The sequence below is a fragment of the Rhinoderma darwinii genome, chromosome 5, assembly GCF_050947455.1.
Source record: "Rhinoderma darwinii isolate aRhiDar2 chromosome 5, aRhiDar2.hap1, whole genome shotgun sequence".
NCBI lineage: Eukaryota > Metazoa > Chordata > Amphibia > Anura > Rhinodermatidae > Rhinoderma > Rhinoderma darwinii.
Window position 1 is genome coordinate 218307843 of NC_134691.1, and position 21608 is coordinate 218329450.

Consider the following 21608-nt stretch of genomic DNA (forward strand, 5'->3'; position numbering starts at 1 on the left):
CTGTAGGGAACGCCATATACCCGCCTGTAGGGAACGCCATACAGTCCCCCCCTTGTAGGGAACGTCATACAGTCCCCCCCCCCTTACACCCCCCCCTGTAGATAACGCCATACAGCCCCCCGTAGATAACGCCATACAGCCCCCCCGTAGATAACGCCATACAGCCCCCCGTAGATAACGCCATACAGCCCCCCGTAGATCACGCCATACAGCCCCCCGTAGATAATGCCATACAGCCCCCTCTGTAGATAGCGCCATACAGCCCTCTGTAGATAGCGCCATACAGCCCCCTCTGTAGATAGCGCCATACAGCCCCCTCTGTAGATATCTACAAAGGGGGCTGTATGGCGTTATCTACAGGGGGGCTGTATGGCGTTATCAAAAGGGGGGGTTTGTAAAAAAGGCACTCTCTACAAGGGGGGGGGGGCGTTGTGTGACACCCAGGGGAGGGGGGGCCCCAGTCAAAAGTTTGCTATGGGGCCCAGTCTTTCCTAGTTACGCCCCTGACAATCGTACTATCTCCATATAGAATAAATATCCATCTGACAACTAAACTCTGATTGGATCACCAGGATTATTTATATGGGTACATGTAAATTATTTAAAGGTAATGAACACATCTCGCATACATAAAAAACAAAATGCAACATGCAGATCCAAAGTACTCTTCCCAAAGTACGTTCTGTATTTAAAAAAAAAACAGATGTATAAACAATTCATCTTTCTTATGAGAGCCAATCTGTAACTGGACAGATTCATTTACTTATTTCCCTTTGCTTATATTAAGCACCAACATATTCCACAGCAATGTACAGAGATTGTTATTGCTTACATCAGACCCTTTCCCCATTCATTGAAGTTAGAGGGATTGTCCAGGATTTGAAAAAATTGATTGCTTTTTTTCAGACACAACGCCATGCCTGTCCATGTGTCTGGCTCACGGCTGGCCTTAGGGGTGTGCGACCTGTGCCATTGCACAGGGCGCATCACTCCAGCAGGTAGGCGGTGGCGCTGCGCTGGCTTCCTTCCCCTGCTTGTTTCAGAAGCGCCCGTGCCCAGCGATGCACAGCCACCTTTCCGCCCGGGCGCTTCTTCACTCAGTGGCGTCGCTACATCAGTAGCAGCCATAGAGGATGCTAGCGGCGACAACGGGTATGAACGCTCCCATGCCGGGTTCCCACATGGCCGGCGGCACCACTAGCAGCCACTGCAGCTGCTCCAGCGGTAGAGGCGACACTATAGCAGAGCAGGGAGGTATCTTACTGCTCTGCTATCTACTAGCATCACTGTAGCTCCCTGAAGGAGCGGAATCCCCGCGTGGCCGGGGATTCCGCTCCTGGATGGAGCACTTGATGTCTCTGTCCATATATGGATAGTGACATCAGGGTCAACTTAAGCGGAATCCCCATCCACAGCATTGCCAACTCTGTGACTGGGGATTCCACTCCAGGAGAAGCCCTTGATGTCATTGTCCATAAATGGGCAGAGTAGTCAGGGGTTTGAAGTAACAAAGGAGGTTAAGTCCAGCGCATAAGTAGAGGTAAAATAGAAATATTTTCCAAGTTTAATTAGATTCCCATTAAAAAGTCCATTAGGGTATGGTCCTGGTGTGTGGATAAGAGGAAAGAATGATCCTGTAAGCCTACGCGTTTCGGACGATAACGACGTCGTTAGACTTGGCTGTAGTCAGGGGTTTCTCCTGGAGTGGAATCCCAGATGCTGTGACCGGGGATTCCACTCCAGGATAATCCAGTGATGTCACTGTCCATAAATGACGACAGGGGCTTCTCCTGACATCAAGCGGACAGAGACATCAATCAGAGCGCTCCAGGAGTGGAATCACCGGCCACAGTGGAATTCCGCTCCTTCAGGGAGCTACAGTGACGCTATGTACAGGAAGGGGGGGGGGGTTCTATCTACAAGGGGGCTGTGTGGCACTACCTACAAGGGGGCTGTGTGGCACTACCTACAAGTGGGCTGTGTGGCACTACCTACCAGGGTGCTGTGTGGCACTACCTACAAGGGGGCTGTGTGGCACTACATACAAGGGGCTGTGTGGCACTATCTACAGGGGGCTGTATGGCACTACCTACAAGGGAGCTGTGTGGCACTACCTACAAGGGGGCTGTGTGGCACTATCTACAGGGTTCTCTGTGGCACTACCTACAAGGGGACTGTGTGGCACTATCTACAGGGGAAATCTGTGAGTTGCGGGCTGATTTTAATTTTACTGTGAGTGACGGGCTGATGGTCATTTTACTGTGAGCGGGGGCTGATGTTAATTTTACTGTGAGTGCGGGGCTGATGGTAATTTTACTGTGAGAGCGGGGCTGTTGGTCATGTTACTGTGAGTGGTGGGCAGATGGTCATTTTACTGTGAGTGCGGGGCTGATGGTCATTTTACTGTGAGTGGGGGGCTGACTGTCATTTTACTGTGAGTGGCGGGCTGATGGTTATTTTACTGTGAGTGGTGGGCTGATGGTCATTTTAGTGTGAGTGGGGGGCTGATAGTCTTTAAGTGGTTTCCACCTCTGTGCTCCAATTGAAATTAATAGGAGGAAGAAAATACCTGCGGCGCTTGTTTGGTGCTTTTTTGCCTGGGTTTTTTGCATTAGATTCAACGGCTTAAAAAAATGCAAAGAAAAAGGTCAAACAACGCTGTCAACTCAAAATCTTGTTCAAAATTCCTGAAGGAATTTTGAGGCAGATTTTTTCTGCCTTACAAAAAAAAACACTGTGCGAACATACCCTATGAGTGTAGTGCTTGTTTTCAGCCATTTTATGTATTTCTCAAAACTATTTTTGGTAGGAGTACCCTGAGGAAATTTTATTTTTCCAGTGGTGCCTTGAGTCCGAAAAGGTTGGGAAACTCTGTACTAGGCTACAGGATCACACTGGCCAACACAAGGATCCCATCGTCGAGCAGTTCAGTTCTTCGTGGGGCCTAGGTAAGTACAATTTTTTTGAGGGGGCACTGTCTACAAGGGGGAGATGGGGGCTGTATGTCACTATCTACAAGGAAGAGGTGGGGGATTATTGCACAATCTACAGGGGGGCACTATCTACAAGAGGGGCTGTGTGTGTCAGCCATCGGAGGGGGCATTATACTGTGTGGGGGCCACTAAGCGGACATTATACTGTGTAGGGGTACTACAGGGGGAATAATACTGTTGTGTGGGCAAAATAAGAGGACAAAATACTGTGTCCTTGAAGGGGTTATAATATATTATTAAATATTATTATTTTACTGCATGGGGGCACTAAAGGGGCATTATACTGCATTGGGGCACTATATAGGGCATTATACTGTGGGTGGCATTGTACTTTTTTTATGGGGCATTTTTTTATGATGGGGTTGGGCCCCATTACATAATTTCACACAGGGCGCCATCTATCCTAAGGCCGGCCCTGGTCTAGCTGTAAGGCAACTAGCTGTAGTTGAAGCCCTCCCCCACTGATCTCTCTGCAATAGAAGAAAAATAATACAAAGTCCCACCTTCCACACCATCTGCTAGGCAAAAATAGTAGGGATCAGGGGGAAATTAACACCAGTGATCTCTACAAGATTTCTACAAGGCTATTTTAGAAGCTGCAAAAAAATCCTGCAGGCTGACAAACACTGGGCAAGTTTTTCTGTTTACTTTTATCATTTATTTATATGTTTTGTTTTCCTATAATGTGGAAAAACGTGATCCAAAAAGGTTCAAGCTATAGCAAGCTGTTACTAAAAAATCCAATCATCTGTTATTGTATATCAGTTTGCTGCAGTAAAATTACAATAAAAATGGCATAAGTAAAAAAAGCTAAGGCTATGTGCATAATTGAAAAAAATATATTTTTTTATTAAAATGTGCATCAGTGTGTTCGGTGCAACTTTCTAATTACCTTTTATTAAAAGGTCAGCGGAACTGACTTGTTCAGTATCAGCGGGTTCTACATGTCTCTGACACGCAGGATTGAGATGTTACCGATCACATCTAAGACATGGTGGACCCGCTGACACTGAACCCGTCAGTCCCGCTGACCTGACGGATACAGGTTTCAGTTCAAGATACAGCTGCTCTGCATGCAGAATACAAAGCATTTGTATCGCAAAAAGTAAAAATAATTTTTAATAAAAACTAATTAGAAACTTGCACCAATCACACTGATACACTTTTTTATTAAAAAAAAAGAAAAAACAAAAAAAGTTTTCAAAGCTGTACATAGCTAAAAGACCTTTCTAGCATTGGATCCGTCTTTATTAGATTTTTGATAGAAGACAGAGGTTTGCAAACAGATTTATGAAAATGCAACCTCAGCTAAGGTTATTATTTACTACTCTGTGAGGTCAGAAAACTAAAGGAAACTAATGGAAAATATTATCCATTAAACCAGTTCAATGTAAAACATCTGAGACATAATACTTAAGTGGAGATCACTGTGTTTCATGTTTCTTTTCCTTATTTTACAAACCACAGCCTATATATGTCATGCCATTGCCATTTTAAATTAAAATGCCTTGAAATAGCAAACATAGCTTTTCAGAAATGTATGCCATGTATGGAAATGAAGGAATTACATGTTCTGTTTACAGGACTTAATTGTACATAATTCATAAACTTTAATACACAAAACAGAAATATTTTATCTAATCTTCTGTAAAAATCTACCGTATTCCTGTTTGTTTTTATACAATAGACACTAATTTCGCTTAATGTGAGAACTCTGCCGCAAAACAAATATTTGCTCGTGGTTATATATATATTTATTTATTTATTTTAACAAGAGAAATGTGATTCTTTCCAAGGATAGACTTTGTGTCCAGCTGACTTAATGAAGTCCTGTGCTAAGTTGTTCCTCTGGGAAGGTTTTTAGGAAGTCCTGTACTTCAATAACACTGATAGAAAAACATTTCTGATACAGTAATTTCTTTTAACATATGTAACCAGTTATAATAAAAACCTTTAAACCGGTCATCTGCTCCAGATAATCCCTTTTTCTTAGAAAGGTCATCTAATAATAAACTGATTAGAAGGTGCTCCCCTGACAATTACCCAGGGCCCCATACCTCCCAGAACTCCCTGCCAAGTGGCAGAACTACTACTATAGCAGCCATAGCAGCTGCTACGGGCCCGCGGCATAACATAACATTTATGGGTTGGGCGGCAGGGGCCTCCTCATGCCCGTTGGCTTTGCTAGCACTCCCACATTCAATTACATCTGCGTCCTCAGTACATAGATACCATACCTCCCAACTTTCAAGTATCACAAAGAGGGACAATTTTTTTCTTTTAAGCCACGCCTCTAATCCCACCCAATCCCCGCCCATAGACACCCGATTCAGCTCACACAGTATCTTGCTCCCATAGTGCCTCCCACACAGTATAATACCAAATAGCTGAACCTATACAGTATAATGCCCTCTAGCTGCCACCATTCAGTATAATGACCCCATAGCTGCCACCATACAGTATAATGCCCCATAGATGCACCCATACAGTATAAAGCCAACACATATGGCCCCATACACTATAAAGCCCACACATATTCTCCCATGCAGTATAATGCCCATACAGATGCTCCCATGCAGTATAATGCCCAAATTTCCCCATACAGCATAACGCCCCCATAGCTTCCCCCATACAGCATAATGCCCCCATAGCAGCCCCCATACAGTATAATGCCCCCTTAGCTGCCCCTAGTTCCAGTGCCCTTGTGGATAGTGACACAGTGCCCATGTAGGTAGTGCCACAGTATATTGCCCTCTTGCTGCCACCATACAGTATAATGCCCCCATACAGTATAAGGCCAATTACAAATGCCCCCATACAGTATAATGCCCACATAGATTCTCACATGCTGTATAATTCCCACACAGAGGCCCACATGCAGTATAATGGCCAAACGAATTCCCCCATACAACATAATGCCCCATAGCTGCCCCATTCAGTAAAAATGCCCATACAGATGCCCCCATAGAGTATAATGCCCCATAGCTGCCCCATACAGTATAATGCACCATAACTGCCCCATACAGTATAAAGCCCCATAGCTGCCCCATACAGCTTAAAGCCCCCTACAGCATAATGTCTCAATAGCCTCCCCATACAGTATAATGACCCCATTGCTGCTTCATAGAGTATAATGCCCCCCTAGCTGCCCTTATACAGTATAACACGCCCAAAGCTGCCCCTAGTGTCAGTGCCCATATATAAAGTGCCAGTGCCCTCTCGATAGTGCCACAGTGCCTATGAAGATAGTGCCCCTATATAGTGCCACAGTTTCCATGTTGATAGTGCCACCCCCTGTAGATAGTGCTAACCCCACCCTGTAGACAGCGCCATTGAGACTCCCTCTAGAAGAGGAATCCCCAGCCAGAGCATAGGCCGGGGATTCCGCTCCTAGAGGGAAGCCCTGATGTTACTGTCCATATATGGACAGTGACGTCAGTGGATACTCCTTGAGCGAATCCCCGTTGCCGACTCTGGCCGGGGATTCCGCTCCAGGAGGAGCCACTGACGTCAATGTCCAGATTATCAGCAACGGGGATACCGCTCAAGGAGTAGCCACTAATTCTGAAGCAGGAAACTCTCAGCTCCCTGCTTCAGAATTAGTTTAGAGCAGAGGGAGCTCCTCCGCTCGCTGAAGACTCCCCGGAATCGTTGACAACCTCCACTTCAGAAATTTCTGGACAGACCAAAATCACGGACACATTACAAAATCAAGAGTAAGGCCCCATGCACACGACCGTAGATTTAATCCGTAATTACGGACCCATTCATTTCTATAGCCGTAGAAACCTTTCGTAAAAAATAGGACATGTCCTATTTTTTTAATTTATCGGCCATGGTCCTATACTTTATAATGGGAACACGGTCCGCAAATGCGGATGACTGTCCGCAGACGTCCGTGGCCGGCCGTGCCCGTAATCACAGATTGTGATTACGGGCACGGTCGTGTGCATGGGGCCTCAGTGATAATAAAGAGCATAACTAACACCTTTTATAAGTGATCACACGAGTGGGATAGTAAGAAGAAGAGTACGGGCACAAGTTGAATTAAAAAACGATTAAAGTAAGGGCCTGTTCACATCAGCGTTGGCTTTCCTTTCCGGGGTCCGTCGGAGGTTTCTGTCGGGTGAACCCCGCAACGGAAAGTCAAACTGAAATCACGGAAAGCCAACGCTGATGTAAACAGGCCCTAAGGCTTCTTTCACACTAGCGTTTCTATGCGTTTACCTCTCTTCCGTCAGAGGAAGAGAGGATCGATATGTTAGACGGAAAACAACGGAAACAAAGGAAAGGAAACAAAAGTGCAGTCTGCAGAACTTTTATTTCCGTTCAAAAGAACGGAAACCTAGCGAACGGAGACAAACGGAAAGCAACTGATACAAAAGAATTACCATTGAAAGCAATGGTAATTCTAATGGAACCATTGCTTTCCGTTTAACGTATCGATCCTCTCTTCCTCTGACGGAAGAGAGGTAAACGTATATTAATGCTAGTGTGAACTTAGCCTAATACAACTAAGATATTAATAATATTTAAAAAAAAAACCCTGCTGGGCTTTGAACCAGCGACCTTCCTCTTGTAAGGCAACCAAGCTGACCACTACACTACAGAACCTGTCATAATTGATACCTGCGAAACAGTAGTAGTTGAGGGTTTGTTCAATAACGACAGGCACTATCTCAATCTATCCTGCCGGCAACGTCTGTCTGCTGCGTGTGGGTAGTGACTGGTCAGAGACTCACAGTCAGACTGGCTGCCGCTGCTGCCGCATGCAGTGTGCACTGGGAGTGACTGTGAGACTCACCAGTCACAGCCCCGCTTGTAGCGTTCCCACGCTAATTAAGCACAGGAAAGCTACAAGCGGGGCTGTGACTGGTGTGTCGGACACTCAATCCACCGGCAAAGTAGCACTGTGCCCGGGGAGCCCTCGGCGAGCGGAGGAGCTCTCTCTGCTCCTCCGCTATGAACCGATTCTGAAGCAGGGAGCTGATGGTTCCCTGCTTCAGAATTATTTTGTCAGCGGGACATACTCCCGGCCACCCCGGGACGGTTGGGAGGTATGATAGATACAATTGAATACTATGGCTCCCTGCCCTGCCATTCACTAAGATACAGGCCATGTTAAACCTGCAGCCTATAAGACGCTGAGACAGAATCCCTGCGCAGGCCGGCGTGATGACGTCACCGGATCACACCGGCCTACGCAAGGGTCACGTCTTGAGGCTGCGGAGCAGCTCCCCCCGCTGCAGGAACAGGGCTAGGTGAGTACAATTTTTTTTTATTTGTTTGTGGGGCACTATCTACAAGAAGGGTTGTGGGGCACTATCTACAAGGGTGGCTTTGTGTCGCACTATTTACAAGGGGGGGCTGTGTGAGGCACTATATACAAGAGGGCCTATGTGTGGCACTATCTACAGGGGGGCCTTAGTGTGGCTCTATCTACAGGGGGCTGTGTGTGGTGCTATCTACAGGGGATGCTGTGGCGCTATCTACAGGGGACGCTGTGGCTCTAACATTTTGTGCGTCAAATTCTGCAGAGACAAGTCATGGCTGGAATAACAAAGTCGTCACAGTGGTCTGGGCTGGATGGAGAAAAAAAGGGAAAGTGAATGACTGTAATCAGAGAAAACATCACCTGTGAGTCAATGGATATAAATGTGCTGTAATCACTTATATAGTCTGCAGAACTCCTGTGTATAACTGGCATCTACCACTATATGGTCACTAAGGTAGTAATATTGGTCTTTGTATAGTGGTTTCTATTCAGCAATAGTATGGGAGTATTATTCAGTTACTATGTGGTTATGGTGTGGCGGTATTATTCAGTAACAGTATGGGTGTATTATTCAGTCACTATGTGGTTATGGTATGGTGGTATTATTCAGTAACCGTATGGGGGTATTATTCAGTCTATGTGGTGTGGCGGTATTATTCAGTAACTGTATGGGGGTATTATTCAGTCACTATGTGGTTATGGTGTGGCAGTATTATTCATTCACAGTATGGGGGTATTATTCAGTCACTATGTGGTTATGGTGTGGCGGTATTATTTGGACCTTATATTGTGTTATTATTGATAATATTGGTCTTCTAATAGTGAGTTGTGTTCAGTAACAGTATGCAGGCAATATTTTATCTCGTACAGTGGTATGATTTAAAGAGGCTCTGTCACCAGATTAAAAGTGCCCTATCTCTTACATAATCTGATCAGCGCTGTCATTTAGATAACAGTGGTTTTTGTTTTGAAAAATGATACATTTTGAGCAAGTTATGAACAATTTTAGATTTATGCTAATTAGCTTCTTAATAGACAACTGGGCATTTTTTTAATCAGCGTCATACATTTCTCATCATTCCAGACCAGCTACTTTCACTGCACACACAGCGTGATCTTGCGAGATCACGCTGTGCTGTGAGTTAAGTCCCACAGAAATTTTACCAAAGTGCCAGGAGTGTGAATAGACATTGCATCCTGGCTGGAGGTGATATTTATTCACTCTCAAGACACTTCGGTAAAGTTAATGTGTGAGTAAGTGACAGCACAGCGTGATCTCACGAGATCACGCTGTGTTGTGAGTACAGCTAATCATGAATGAAGAGAAGTGTATGACGCTAATTAGTCAGCATCATACACTTCTCTTTACAATGCTGAGTTGGTAAAAAGTAAAAAAAAACGCCCAGTTTTCTATTAAGAAACTAATTAGCATAAATCTAAAATTGTTCATAACTTGTTCAAAATTGATTGTTTTTCAAAATAAAAGCCACTGTTGTTATCTACATTACAGCGCCCAATCAATTATTTAGGAGATATTTAGGCACTTATAATCTGGTGACAGAGCTTCTTTAATAACTGTATATGTATATGGATAATTTTTTTGGTGTGAGAGGGGGGACATATGCTTTGGGGCTAGCAACACTCCTAAAACTCACACTAGAAATCAGCAATGCAGTTCTCTTCACATCGACGAATGCATTATAGATACAATAATTCAGCATTTGGGGCTCCACTTTTAACTTTGCCCAGGGCCACACTTTGCTTAAAACCGGCCCTGCCCTGACTAAAAAGTTCCTTTTACACTAGCAAACCGGGGCTGTAAAAAGAGTGCCGATCAACAAGACAGCTCGTTGATCGGTGCTCGTTTGCTCCTTCACAAGAATTTATGATTGGTAATGTATGGGGACGAGCGATTGTTACTACGATCGCTCGTGCGCATGCATTTCCATCATGTCAGCAGCACATATCCCTGTTTACACAGAAAGATGTGCTGCCGACAACAATAATATTGTGTGCTAAATAAACTATATGATCAGCCGATAAGCAAGCGTTTTCTCGTTTATCGGCTGATCGTTGCCCTGTTTACATAGGGCAGTGAACAGGAATGAGCAATCGATTAAACGCTCGTTCGCCCGATCATTGGCCAGTGTAAAAAGGCATGAACTGTGAGAGAATCTGTCAGCAAGTCTTCAATTATTCTGCAGCGCCACCACAGTAAAAATGAAGCATTACACATTCTCTTTTTAAATTGATGGACTGTTTGTGGAATGCATGGAGATGCTGGGTCCCATACAGTAATAGAGGCTCCTTATAACCACTCTGGCTAATAGAGAGACGTCCTGAATGGGGGACGCCACTCTATTAACTCAGAATTTTCTAATGGGGTTTTCGAAAATTAGTTTTCTTAGCCAAACAAATTCTTCTGTAGGGGACATAGACTGTCATGCATATGATGATTTCATTTTCTCACATATTATAGTAATAGTGTTATTGGTTTGATCCCACTTATAAACTACATACAGAACAGGGGGTTAAAATTTAGAGCTGAACAGATAAACTAAAAGGGAACCACATTCAGTATGATGTATATTCTAGAGATGAGTCATCTTATAAGCACAAAGCCGACTAAACCACAAGCTGAATGTATACTGCATTGTAGCCTCATCCATAGATATATGCTACTAGGATACCCTTCCCTTCCTCCTCTTCTTCTTTTTTTTACATTTAACAATTACGCTTGACATGAGAAGTAAACTGTGTGAAGAAACATCTGCCACAAATGGTTTATATAAGATTTGATAAATTCATCCTTAGAGACAGGTCTGGATGGGCCAACACAAAAACACAAGATCATGCCAAAGGGACTTGCATTATTTAATCACAATTCAATGTGTCTCTTGGACTCTTGAAGGTGCTGATTTTAGGTACTCGTGAATTATATTAATCTGTAATATAAAGGCTGTGAAATGTTGAATTGCAGTAAGTCCTTTAATTAACACCATTACACTGCCTTAACAGTTCACTCAGACACCCGAGTGTTAAGCCAAGCAGATTTCAACCTATTATACACATTGCGTAATATTTTATGAATTTCAATAAAATAACTCAGTGCATTAAACACTTTCTACAACAGTACATTGAATTCTTGGAATTTTCAGATATTCATAGAAGTATATCTGTGTGATTAGGAGATTACAGCAAACAAATGATGCGTATGTATGCATAAACGCCAATAAAATGTGCACAATCTTCATGACTTTCCATAACATGTACAGTCAAAGCTGATGTATTCCACTCACTGTATCTCTATCTGTTTTCTTCTCCTGGATTATACCCAAACAGTCACTCCGAGAACACATAGGCTACAGCTGGCCACACACACTGCACAATTTCAAGCTAATGCTACTAAGCCAAGGTATGGGGAGCTATAGAGCTCTTCCAAAGATCAACTGAAAACAGCCATCAATATCTACCAAAAATATTTTACAACATATTGGGAAATCTTGTGATTTTATGAAAATGGATATAAACAGAATATAATGATAACAGAACAATGACTCATATTTTTTTTTTTTACTAAATGCCTTTCTGTCATGTTTATATGGTACATGATTGCTAGCTAAGGTATAATACAAAACAGGTGAAATTCTCTTGTCAAATGCAGCATTATACAAAATTCTGTATTAAAAGTATACTTAATAATACTTAAAAAGGGGAAAACTGCACCTTTACAACGTTCACAGCAAGCTCCTCTCTGCTTTATGACCAGAGCACAATCCTTCGATACAACCGGACATTTTTCTCTCTTGCAGGTTACTTCTTGATTCTATAATGAATTTAAAAAAAAGACAATCCTTGACATACATTTTGTATATGCTTTTGACATGAATGTTTCGTCGGAGCGTCCATTGGTTATATCATCTAAATTTAATTATTCAAGTAGTAAAACGAGAGCCAGAAACGGAAACATATTCTGTGTTGCTTTTCCGCCCTTTAAAACTCTTCTTTTTGGGGACAGAGTGATGGAGGTATCCTATTCTGCTTTTTCTAAGAATGAGCATGATGTAAATCAGTGCTGTCTCCTCTAGATATTGTTAGGGTATTTCTATTTATGCAGAGGACTAGGCAGATAATGGCACTACGCCATGCAGGTCATCAATAGTCATGATCTGCAAGAAGTCAGGAAAAACCAACAAGATCACAGCACCAAAGGACCCAGATAAAAAATAAAGAGATGTTCCCTAGATTAGGTAAACTTTAAATAAAATTTAATGTACAAAATAAATAAAAAATCCCCGTAAATAATTTGTAAATCTCCTTTTCTTGGTTGATCCTAGTCTCTCATCAGTCAATCAAAACTTTGAAAACATATGCAATTATTCTAAATGTGTCACAGAGGTTCAGTCCTTCCTCATTCCTGCTCACAAAGCTCAGACTCGACCTGTCTCTGGCTATAAGGCAACTGTCTGTAGCAGGAGCACTTCCCCACTGCTAAACCCTGACACTTCAGCGATCTGCCTGAAAAAATGTAAAGTTTAAGGTGGAAACTCAATATCTGTGCAAGATCCTCACAAGACTGTTTTTTCAGGAGCTACAGAAATCCTGCAAACCGACAAACACTGTGGACAAGTTTTATTTAATCTTGTTATCAATTTATAGGTTTAAAGTCCTTTTACACTGGCCGATAAGTGGCCTGTGCAGCGAGCACCGATCAACAAGAACATCGCTGATCGGCGCTCGTTTGCTCCTGTCACACGGAGCTATGGATGGGGATGAGCAGTCGTTACAACGATCGCTCGTGCCCATACATTATTATCAGGTCGGCAACACATCTTCCTGTTTACACAGGGAGATGTGCTGCCGACAACAATAATATTTAACTTTTTTAAAACGATACGACCAGCAGATGATTGGGCGTTTGCTCATTTATCTGCTGATCGTTCCCCTATTTACACAGGGCAATGATCGGCAACGAGCGTTCTATGAATGTTCGTCTGCCCGATAATCGTCCTGTGTAAAACTCCCTTTAGTGTTTCTTTAAGAATATTTTTAACTCATGGGTCTATATATTTAATACTGTCCCTTCCATTGTGATCAGGTTATTTTTATTTTACAAAAAGATGTATTACTATAAAAAGCGACTGAAGTACCCCACTAAACAAGGCATAATGTTTATGAGACTAAGGTCATGGTCACAGATAGTGGTGGTGTGGAAAAGAAAACTATATTAAGCTAATGTAAAGGCCTTAATTGAAATTTTATTTTAAACAAAACATGGGTTGGTTGGTATTTAATTGTTCTGTTTATACAGCCATGCTGTACTCCTCCAGTCATATCCATATATTTTTCTTTATAAGGATATAAGGAGGACTAGGTGCATGAACATGTTTTCAATTGTGACCTCAAGCAGGAACAATAAATCTAGCATATCATTTACTAATGCACCTTAAAGTCAACATGTTTTTGTAAGGGTTCAGCCTGTTCCCTACTCCGTTATCATGGCACTGTAATTCATTTTTACAAGTGACATCTAGATCTGAATGAGAAATTAAATTAGAACAGCACAGAAGTGGAAAGAGTGACATCTCACATGGGAATAGCAAGAGTTTATTATTTCAGCCGCCTAATTCAATCCTCCTTAGCCATGCAAAGGGAAATGAAGTTCCGCTCTTTCAAGGAAATGTACGATTCATTAACAACCAGAAGACACTTGCATGTACGGTCATCTGACTATCATATCTAGAAACACTCTCAGTTATATTTATGTAACACAACCACATAGAGTAGTTGATACAATATTCTATTTTACATAACACAACTTTTACATAATACAAATATATATATATATATATATATATATATATATATATATATATATATATATATATATATATATTTATTTGTTAGTTAAATATTTTTAGATAGATTAGAAACATAAATATGTGAACTCCTTTTTCATAATGATAGACATAAACAACGGGTGTCAACAGCTCTTTCTAATTACTTCAATGAAAATGTTAATGACCAGACTCCTATGCCTATTGTTTGGGAACCACATAAGGCCATGGGCAGGGGTGAGTTCGTATCTCTAGGCTCATATGTCAATAAATTGCGTAAAAAAGAAACTGATGTTTATCCCATAAAAAGTAATTGGCGATTGAGGTTCAACAGGAGCTTAATGTTCAAAGAGAAAAATTGAGACAATTGTTGAATCTTAAGGCCCTTTTACACCGTCGGATAAGCGGCCGATTCAGCGAGTGCCGATCAACGAGACATCGTTGATCAGCGCTCACTTGCTCCTGCCACACGGAGCTAAGGATGGGGACAAGCGGTCGTTACTCTGATCGCTGGCCCGCATCCATTATGATCATGTCGGCAGCTCATCTCCCTGTTTAGACAGGAAGATGAGCGGCCAACAACTATAACTTTTTAAAATCGATACGACCAGCAAATGATCGAGCGTTTGCGTGTTCATCTGCTGTTCGTTCCACTGTTTACACAGGGCAATTAGCCATGAAAACAGGGGTTCAAAACGGATTGCTACAATAGCCAAAAAGAGAAGGGAACAAACGTACATTAAAGAGGCTCTGTCACCAGATTTTGCAACCCCTATCTGCTATTGCAGCAGATAGGCGCTGCAATGTAGATTACAGTAACGTTTTTATTTTTAAAAAACGAGCATTTTTGGCCAAGTTATGACCATTTTTGTAGTTATGCAAATGAGGCTTGCAAAAGTCCAAGTGGGTGTGTTTAAAAGTAAAAGTCCAAGTGGGTGTGTATTATGTGCGTACATCGGGGCGTTTTTAATACTTTCACTAGCTGGGCGCTGTGAAGAGAAGTATCATCCTCTTCTCTTCAGAACGCCCAGCTTCTGACAGTGCAGATCTGTGACATCACTCACAGGTCCTGCATCGTGACGGCCACATCGGCACCAGAGGCTACAGTTGATTCTGCAGCAGCATCAGCGTTTGCAGGTAAGTCAATCTTACCTGCAAACGCTGATGCTGCTGCAGAATCAACTGTAGCCTCTGGTGCCGATGTGGCCGTCACGATGCAGGACCTGTGAGTGACGTCACAGATCTGCACTGTCAGAAGCTGGGCGTTCTGAAGAGAAGAGGATGATACTTCTCTTCACAGCGCCCAGCTAGTGAAAGTATTAAAAACGCCCCGATGTACGCACATAATACACACCCACTTGGACTTTTACTTTTAAACACACCCACTTGGACTTTTGCAAGCCTCATTTGCATAACTACAAAAATGGTCATAACTTGGCCAAAAATGCTCGTTTTTTAAAAATAAAAACGTTACTGTAATCTACATTGCAGCGCCTATCTGCTGCAATAGCAGATAGGGGTTGCAAAATCTGGTGACAGAGCCTCTTTAAAGGCATCCGTACAGACATGGGAGATATAGTCACAGACACAACAGACATTGCCACACAATTTAAGAAATATTACGAACTACTATATAATATTAGGAGCAAGGAATCTGGTGAGGACAAATGGAGAGGGAATTGCGCATTGAAACTTTTCTACAAGTTTTGTAATTACCTTCTCTTAAAGGGAAGGTGTAATGTAATTTTTTTTATATATATCATATTGCTTTTAATATGATATTAACATAAATTTTATTTATTTGTGTTCTCATGTTTTACTTTTTACATTGTTCTTACTTTTACTTCTCTATGGGGGCTGCCATTTTTTTTCATTTCCGTATGTGTCGATTAACGACACATACAGAGATGGAATACGGCACATACAACGCCATAGATAATGCGAACGGGAGCCGTTCCATTCTCAGAAGCGTACGCCGTCTGTGTGGGAACGGCGCATGCACCGCTCCCACACAAACAAAAACGAAGCTCGTTCGCAGAGCGAAATCCAGTGCCATTTTCATGTGGACCGGAAGCCGCTTCCGGACAGTCAGATGACGACTTCCGGCCGCGGCTTCCGGCCATATGTTCAGGCGCAAGGAATAGGAGCGTAGACCAGCGGAGGCGGCGGCGGCGGCAGGTAATTTATGTTCGTGTATGTGATGTGTGTATTATGTTCGTGTGATACTGTCTGCTGAGCCTTGTATCTAATCCCCCTACACTGTGCAGTCGCTCAGAAAATGGCAGCACACAGTGTAGAAGGTTTGAACATTCAAACCCTTCCTTCTCCTGGCACTAGCCAGAAGAAGGGAGGGGGGATTGTGTGAGGACACTCGAGAGAGTGTGTCTACCCCAAATTTGCAGCATAAATCAATGAGGTTGCTTTACCACATTGACCATGAAGAAATTTTGGGAACTGCTCCCTCTAGTGCCCAGCACATGAAAATGTTATAAATTAGAATCTAATTTATAATATTTCCTGACTTGTGGAAAAATTAAAACAATGTGTAATCACTTAAATAATAATTGTTTAACTGAGAAAAAAATAAATTCTAGCGACACAATTCCTTTAAGAATCCCCAATGGGAGCTCCTATCTAACCCATTCCCTTTGACAGAACTAGATATAGCACTGAAAGATACTCCCACAGAAAAAAGCCCTGGCCCGGATGGATTACTATCTATATATTATAAATCTTTTAAAGATGTACTTCTACCTGAAATGTTAAAAACCTTTAATTCCCTTTTACATATCTATTCTACTCAAGGAAGGTAGGGATGATGCGGACTGTAGTAGCTAACGACCCATCTCCTTATTAAGCTATATACTAAATTATTGGCTAATAGACTTAAGCCCCCATTGCCTGACTTAGTCCATCCAGAACAATTTGGCTTTATATCTCATAGAGAAGGTAAGGACAATACCTTAAAGAGGCTCTGTCACCAGATCATAAGTGCCCTATCTCCTACATAATGTGATAGGCGCTGTAATGTAGATAACAACAGTGGTTTTCATTTTGAAAAACAATCATTTTTGAGCAAGTTATGAGCAATTTTAGATTTATGTTAATTAGTTTCTTAATGCCCAACTGGGCGTTATTTAACTTTCGTCCAAGTGGGCGTTGTAAAGAGAAGTGTATGACGCTGACCAATCAGCATCATTCACTTCTCTCCATTCATGTCCTTTTGTACTCAGCACAGTGTGATCTCGCGAGATCACGCTGTGCTGTCACATATACCCACATTAACTTTACTGAAGTGTCTTGAGAGTGAATAGACATTGCCTCCAGCCAGGACGCGATGTCTATTCACACTCCCGACACTTCGGTAAAGTTTTTGTGGGTCTTACTCACACAGCACAGAGTGATCTCGCAAGATCACGCAGTGCTGTGATTAAGTCCCACACAAACTTTACCGAAGTGTCGGGAGCGTGAATAGACATCGCGTCCTGGTTGGAGGCTCTTAAAACAGGATTCTTTCAAGAGAACTTACGTGGTTTGAACAATTAATATCAGTGACACAACCTGTTCCTAAATTAATTTAAAAATTATATAAAAATCTTATTCTAAAGGCAAATACTACTCATCTGCCATACCTTAAACCCCTTAATGACCAGCCTATTTAAAACCTTAATGACCAAGCAATTTTTTAAGTTTTTCTATCGTCGCATTCCAAGAGCTATAACTTTTTTATTTTTGCGTCGACATAGCTGTATAAGGTCTTGTTTTTTGCGGGACAAGTTGTATTTTTTAATAGCACCATTTTGAGGTACATATTATTTATTGATTAACTTTTATTAACTTTTTTTGGGGGGGGGGAATAGAAAAAAACCTGAAATTATACCACTCTTTTTCGCGTCCTAAATCGACGCCGTTTACCGTGTGGTATAAATAACACAATAACTTTATTCAGCGGGTTGTTAAGATTACAATGATACCAAATTTGTATAGTTTTTGTATGTTTTACTACTTTTACACAGTAAAAACGCTTTTTTCAAAATTATTTGTTTTTGTGTCTCCATATTTGAAGAGCCATAACTTTTTTATTGTTCCGCCGATGCAGTTGTATGAGGGCTTTTTTTTTGCGGGAAGACTTGTAGTTTTCATTGGTACCATTTTGGAGTAGATACGACTTTTTGATCACTTTTTATCACATTTTTTTAAGCAAGGATTCACAGAAAACAGCAATTTTTCCATAGATTTTTATTTAATTTTTGACGGCGTTCACCGTGCTGGTTGAATAATGTAATAGATTTATAGTCGGGGTCGTTACGGACGTGATGATACCAAATATGCGTAACTTTTTTACTTTATTTTGTTTTTTTAATAGTAAAGGGAAAAGTGGGTTTTTCATTTTTTTTTTCACTTTTTTTATAATTAACTTTATTAAACTTTTTTTTTACTTTTTTACTAGTCCCTCTAGGGGACTTTAATATGAGATTCTCCGATCGCTATTATAATACACTGCAATACTTTTGTATTGCAGTGTATTACTGCCTGTCAGTTTAAAACGGACAGGCATCTGCTAGGCCATGCCTCCGACATGACCTACCAGGCATTCACTACAGGCAGACCTGGGGGCCTTTATTAGGCCCCCGGCTGCCATCGGAGACACAGACACTCAGCGATCTTATCGCCGGGTGTCGGTGGAATGAGAGGGAGCTCCCTCCCTCTCTCCAAAACCACTCAGATGCGGTGCACGCTATTGAGCACCGCATCTGAGGGGTTAAACGGGTGAGATCGATGCTAATATCGATCTGACATGTTAGAGCAGGGACGCCCCGCCCCCAGCCCTCAGCTGCCTCTGGAGATTTGACAGCTCCCTGCTCTGTTTACTTTATCCTGATGCAGTGCCGTAAAAAGTCTATTGCATCGGAATAAGGCCCGTTATTGACCGACGTAGAAACACTATGGGCCGGTCACTAACGGGTTAAGGCCTGGGAGAAAGAATTAAGATACTGAATTTAGCCCTTCTGATATATCACACATATTCAAGAATTGTTTTCACCACTCCAGATGTATTGCCGTGCAAGAAATGACTTATAAGCTAGTGAGCACATAGTATATAATACTCAAATATGATAACAATATTTCCCAGACTTTCTGGAGATGTCTGGCACACACGGGTACATATACCCATCTTTGGTGGGATTGCCACCTTATTAAGCCTTTCTGGTCTAAAGTTGGGGAAGTCATATCATATGTGTGTCAACAGGCTCCTAGTTTCACACCGGAAATTGTGTTATTAAATATGCACCCGTCTCTCCCAGACTCCTTTAGCAGAATCTTGTGGCTACATATGCTTTCATCGGCAAAGCCATGATACCACTGTACTGGAGGAAAGTGGATACGCCTCCAATTGCTCAATGTTGAATAAAGTGGCTCAAATATCTAGACTAGAAAAGTTGTCCCATACTGCGCAGAGAAATGTAGGCCAATATAAAAGAACCTGGTATGCCTGGCTCTCCTTTCTACAAGATTCTCAACTATTTGGCAGATTTCCATCTGCCTATTTGATACCATTCCCTTTCAATCTACTAATGACATCTTGTATGGTGAGCTCAAGCTAAAAAAAAACATAAATACGTATTTGCCTTCATACATGCCAATATTTTAAATACAGAATTCTTTTGAGGTATGCACATGCTGAAATCTTTCTTAGACTTGAACTGCTTATTGACTACCTTAGCTGTGAATGTTTTCTATGTTTGCCATATTTGTGTTGGTGTGCTAGTGTAGACACACCGGCACTTGCAGATTTTGTAACAAATGAAAATATCTTTATTTTCTTCTTTTATTTGTATCACATAAGAAAAAACTAATAAAAATATATTTGAAACAAACATAGATATGTATAGATGAATATGAGATAAATAGATGGTAGATAGATGGATGGATGGATGGATAGATAGATAGATAGATAGATAGATAGATAGATAGATAGATAGATAGATAGATAGATAGATAGATAGATAGATAGATAGATAGATAGATAGATGATAGATGGATGGATGGATGGATGGATGGATGGATGGATGGATGGATGGATGGATAGATAGATAGATAGATAGATAGATAGATAGATAGATAGATAGATAGATAGATAGATTGATTTTAAGGTTACCAGATATGCAGTTCCGAGTTAATTTTTGACAAAAATGTTTTTTTAGCAATAAAAATGGATCCCATGGGTCCTCATAAAAACAATTGAACATTATTCTTGTCTTAATGGGCAAATGGATATTAATAATTCTTTGGTAATCAATAGTTAATACAATTATGAATGGTTTAGTCTAAATTAGACCATGTGGCTAACTAAATTATCATAAAGTCAGTCATTAATTATTGTATATGTCATGTAAACTGAGAGAAAATCAATTAAATATGTGAATTTGCAATTTGTAGTGTATTTATATGTCCACATTCTATATCTTTTCTACATTCTATATCTGTTCTAACTATGAAATGGATACATTTGATAAAGTTCTATTTTTTGTAACATCATGGTGATTTCCACTTTATACCTCAGGGAGAGCAAAAGACTGGGTCCAGATCTCCAGTACAGCGAAGCTTCCCTATGTCGGACTGACAACTATTATTGGTAAACATTTAGATCCTAAAAAAAAGACTAGGGCCTGTCAGTCTTATGTAAATAAAGTGCATAGAGTATGTCCACCTTTGAACATAATTTTAGTTAATATACTGGTATAATGTATGTATGAAAAGATTGAGGAAAATATACTGCATTTCTTAGCGCATACTGAGTTAGAGCCTGTTTTACAGGCCAGAGTTCAAAGAGGCCACTACTGTGCAGACTTTAGGGCTGAGATCTCCCAGTATTCCTTGCTGGCTTAATACCTGCATGACCCTAGCTGGAAATACTTTTATGTACTCTTAGTATGGCATATAAATGTCATAGAGGAGGGTACCCAACTCAGGACCCCATTCTGTGAGCCGGAACAGTAATCCGCCTTGTAATAGTGCCATGGCTGCCATGTAATACTACATTTCCCTGGAGTGGCCGGACCCCGCTTATCAGACATTGGTGTCATATCCTAGAAATATGCCACCAAGATCTTTGATAAGATAAACCCTTTAAATGTAGAATGTTGAATTGGCGATATAAAGCAATATATTGTATCTTTCTCTATATCTCTATTGCCTCTACCTGTCAGTTCTTCTGTCTGTTTGCATTATCTTTGGCTTCTTCACTGTCTGCCTACAATGACGAATGCCTGTGTGACCTATGCATGTCTTTTATTGTAAGAGTAAATCCCCAACCATATATAATTGTAACCAGATAAATAAAGCTATATCCAATACAACATATTGAAAAGAGAAAAAACACCTGGTTTATCTTACAAACTAATCCAAAGGAAAACATTGAAAGTTAGGCAGGACATTTTGATAAATAACCACTAAGGCACCTAACAATACAAGTCATTGAACAGGCATCCCGTTTATCAG

General features: G+C 41.3%; 1 protein-coding gene across 1 annotated transcript in view; it reads right to left on the reverse strand.

Annotated features, from left to right (window-relative positions):
* The window catches only part of BMPER (BMP binding endothelial regulator), a 280540-nt gene that overhangs the window by 215488 nt on the left and 43444 nt on the right, over window positions 1-21608 (reverse strand). Inside the window, exon 3 of the mRNA XM_075826939.1 lies at window positions 11995-12094. Within this exon, the coding sequence (XP_075683054.1) occupies window positions 11995-12094 (100 nt within the window). The remainder of the gene's footprint in view (window positions 1-11994; window positions 12095-21608) is intronic.